Raw genomic sequence first — 3,646 nt, forward strand, 5'->3', positions numbered from 1 at the left:
TCTTTGCTATCCACCATGCCCAAGATATGGAAGCTTGAAGACAAAGTGGTGGGAGCTGATTTGGGTCAAGGAACTTTCCAGTTTAACTTTGCGGATGTGGAGGATCTTCAAGGAGTTCTTCAGAATGGTCCTTACCATTTTGACAGTTGGATGCTTTCTTTGGTTAAGTGGGAGCCCATTGTTTCTTCTACTTACCCTTCTGCAATCAACTTTTGGGTGAGAGTTACTGGCATTCCGATGCACCTGTGGGAGGTTGCTACTTTGGAGGCAATTGGGAAGAAAGTTGGTATTATCCGAGACATTGATGAAGAATCTGGGAGTGTATGTGTTACGGTAAATGGGTTCAATCCTATTGTTTTCAACCTGTTGGTGCCGTTTGAATCTGGCAATGAGGTGGTGGTGACTCTAGAGTATGAGAAACTCTCTGGCTATTGTGGGAATTGTCTTCGCCTTACCCACGATGAGAAGGTTTGTCCGGAGCTGATTAAAGTTGGAGGGAGTCACGGGTTTGAGCATCAATCTGACAAGAGAGGTGTTCAGCGACAACAAGGGTTGGGGAATCAAGGGGTTGTACACAATGATGGTGGCTGGGAGAAGCCTAGAAAGGTTGTCAAGAGATCTTTGGATTTCCAAGCTTTTGAGTTTTCTGCTGGGGCGGGTAATTCTGGTTTGTTTCATCAGTCTCGTTACCATGGTCCAGGGAGGGATCAAAAACGATCGTATAGTGCAGTTGCGAGTGGGTCAGGAGATAACCGGGAGACTCTTCGGGGTCAGGGTGGATACATGGGACCGGCTAATTCTTTCCCCCTTAACCGTAAGGGGAAAGGGAAAGCTTGGCCGAAACCGTTGTATAAGGCAAAACGCAGCTTCAGAGAGAGGCAGTCTCAAGGGGTTCTTGGTGTTGATTCTGACATGGTTGATCAAGGAACTACTCAACAGGGTATCGTCATGGAAAGTTCTCCTCCTCATGGGACTGATGCGGGTTTGGTTGATCCTGAGTTTGATGAACCGAATGACGATCTTCTTGAGGAGGTTGTTACATTACACGGTAACCAAACAGAAGAGGGTGAGATTGCGCTTGATAAGGAGACTAGGGTTTTGGGAGATTTGGGTTCGGGTGATGCAACCCTCAATGTGGAGGATCCGAAAAGTACTTCTTCATCACCTTTAAAGTTTGATTTGGATGTGAATGTAGTTCAGGCTGCCTTGAAAGAAGTTACTATCTGTCGTAAGGGAATTGAGGGGGCGAAGAGGAATACTTCTCTGCCTAAGAAACAAATTAGGTCGCATGGTTCGATTTTAGCTTCCCCTAGTAAACGTTTGCTAGCTAAAGCTTTATCTAAACCTGCAGGTGAAGGTAACAAACAGAATGGGTTGGGAAAACAAGGGAACAAGGCTGTGGATGGCAAACCTGCTGGCATTGGTATAAGACTAGTAAAGACAGGGATGGGGGCTCTCCCAAAACCGCTGGCTAAAACGTGAAGGTCTTAAGTTGGAACTGTCAGGGCATTGGGGTTGATCTGACAGAGAATTATTTGGGTGATTTATGGAGGAAGCATCGACCAGATATTTTATTTTTATCAGAGACTAAGAAATGTTGTTCTTATTTAAAAAAGTTTCAAACAAAATTTGGTTATAATAAATTGTTTTCTGTTGAACCCCGCGGGACTAGTGGGGGTTTGGTTTTATTTTATAAGGATGAAATAAATCTTTCTGTTCTATTTCATAATGATCGTATTATTGATACAAAAGCTGTTTTTTTCTCATCAATCGGTATATTTATCTTTTGTTTATGGTGATCCGGTTCCCCAATACCGCGGAAAAGTGTGGGACAAATTAACGGATATTGGTTCTTTTCGTATTGATCCTTGGTTTATTATTGGAGATTTTAATGAACTAGTTGGTAACCATGAGAAGCAGGGTGGTGCCCTGCGATCAGTTTCTTCCTTCAAGCCTTTTATTTCAATGATTAAGGATTGCGGGATGCTAGAATTTCCTTGTTATGGGGATCAACTATCCTGGCGTGGGAATCGGTGTAACAACCAAGTGATTCGTTGTCGACTTGACCGGGCTTTGGGTAATGAGGACTGGCACGCCCTCTACCCCAATTCGAAAGTAGAGTATCTGGAGATGATTGGTTTTGATCATAGTCCAATTTTAGCAACTTGCTTGACGGCAACCCGGAGACGTCAGAGACAATTTCGGTTTGATAAGCGGTGGTTGGGTAAGGAGGGCTTGGCTGGAGCGGTTGAGTCTGGATGGAATCGGACCCGGAATTTTAGGATCCCGGGTTTTGTTGATAAATTAAGGAACTGTAGGAATTCGATTTCCTGGTGGAGGAAAAATAATGTCAGTACTGGTCCATCACTCATCTCTTCTTTGAAGACTGCTCTGCATGATGCGAAGATGGACGACTCGGTTTCGCTGGAAGATATTCGGGGAATTGAGAGGAAATTGAAAGAGGCATACCGGGATGAGGAGATTTATTGGCAACAGAAGAGTAGGAAATTTTGGCTCAGGGTTGGGGACAAAAACACTTCATATTTTCATGCATCTACTAAACAAAGACGGGTTCGGAATAGGATAATTGGTTTATTTGGTGCAAATAACGTTTGGGATGAGTCAGCGTTGGGTATGGAACATATAGCTACATCATATTTTGAGGAGCTGTTTAAGAAATCCGATGGTGGAGGTATTGCAGAAATGCTACAGGCAATAGATCCAATTGTTACGGCAGGAATGAACAGAGATCTCATTAGAGATATCTCGGAAAAGGAAGTTAGACAAGCTCTATTTGCNTCGTTGTCGACTTGACCGGGCTTTGGGTAATGAGGACTGGCACGCCCTCTACCCCAATTCGAAAGTAGAGTATCTGGAGATGATTGGTTCTGATCATAGTCCAATTTTAGCAACTTGCTTGACGGCAACCCGGAGACGTCAGAGACAATTTCGGTTTGATAAGTGGTGGATGGGTAAGGAGGGCTTGGCTGGAGCGGTTGAGTCTGGATGGAATCGGACCCGGAATTTTAGGATCCCGGGTTTTGTTGATAAATTAAGGAACTGTAGGAATTCGATTTCCTGGTGGAGGAAAAATAATGTCATTACTGGTCCATCACTCATCTCTTCTTTGAAGATTGCTCTGCATGATGCGAAGATGGACGACTCGGTTTCGCTGGAAGATATTCGGGGAATTGAGAGGAAATTGAAAGAGGCATACCGGGATGAGGAGATTTATTGGCAACAGAAGAGTAGGAAATTTTGGCTCAGGGTTGGGGACAAAAACACTTCATATTTTCATGCATCTACTAAACAAAGACGGGTTCGGAATAGGATAATTGGTTTATTTGGTGCAAATAACGTTTGGGATGAGTCAGCGTTGGGTATGGAACATATAGCTACATCATATTTTGAGGAGCTGTTTAAGAAATCCGATGGTGGAGGTATTGCAGAAATGCTACAGGCAATAGATCCAATTGTTACGGCAGGAATGAACAGAGATCTCATTAGAGATATCTCGGAAAAGGAAGTTAGACAAGCTCTATTTGCTATGCATCCGGAGAAATGTCCAGGTCCTGACGGAATGACGGCTTTGTTCTTCCAAAGATTCTGGTCTTCTCTCAAAGGGGACTTAGTGGCTTTAATTAAA

General features: G+C 43.7%; 1 protein-coding gene across 1 annotated transcript; it reads left to right on the forward strand.

Moving 5' to 3' along the window:
• Positions 1,966-2,814, forward strand: LOC104720453. Its single transcript, XM_010438357.1, has one exon. The coding sequence runs from the start codon at positions 1,966-1,968 to the stop codon at positions 2,812-2,814; it is 849 nt and encodes a 282-aa protein (XP_010436659.1).

Source organism: Camelina sativa, chromosome 10 (genome assembly GCF_000633955.1).
Source record: "Camelina sativa cultivar DH55 chromosome 10, Cs, whole genome shotgun sequence".
Classification (NCBI taxonomy): Eukaryota; Viridiplantae; Streptophyta; class Magnoliopsida; order Brassicales; family Brassicaceae; genus Camelina; species Camelina sativa.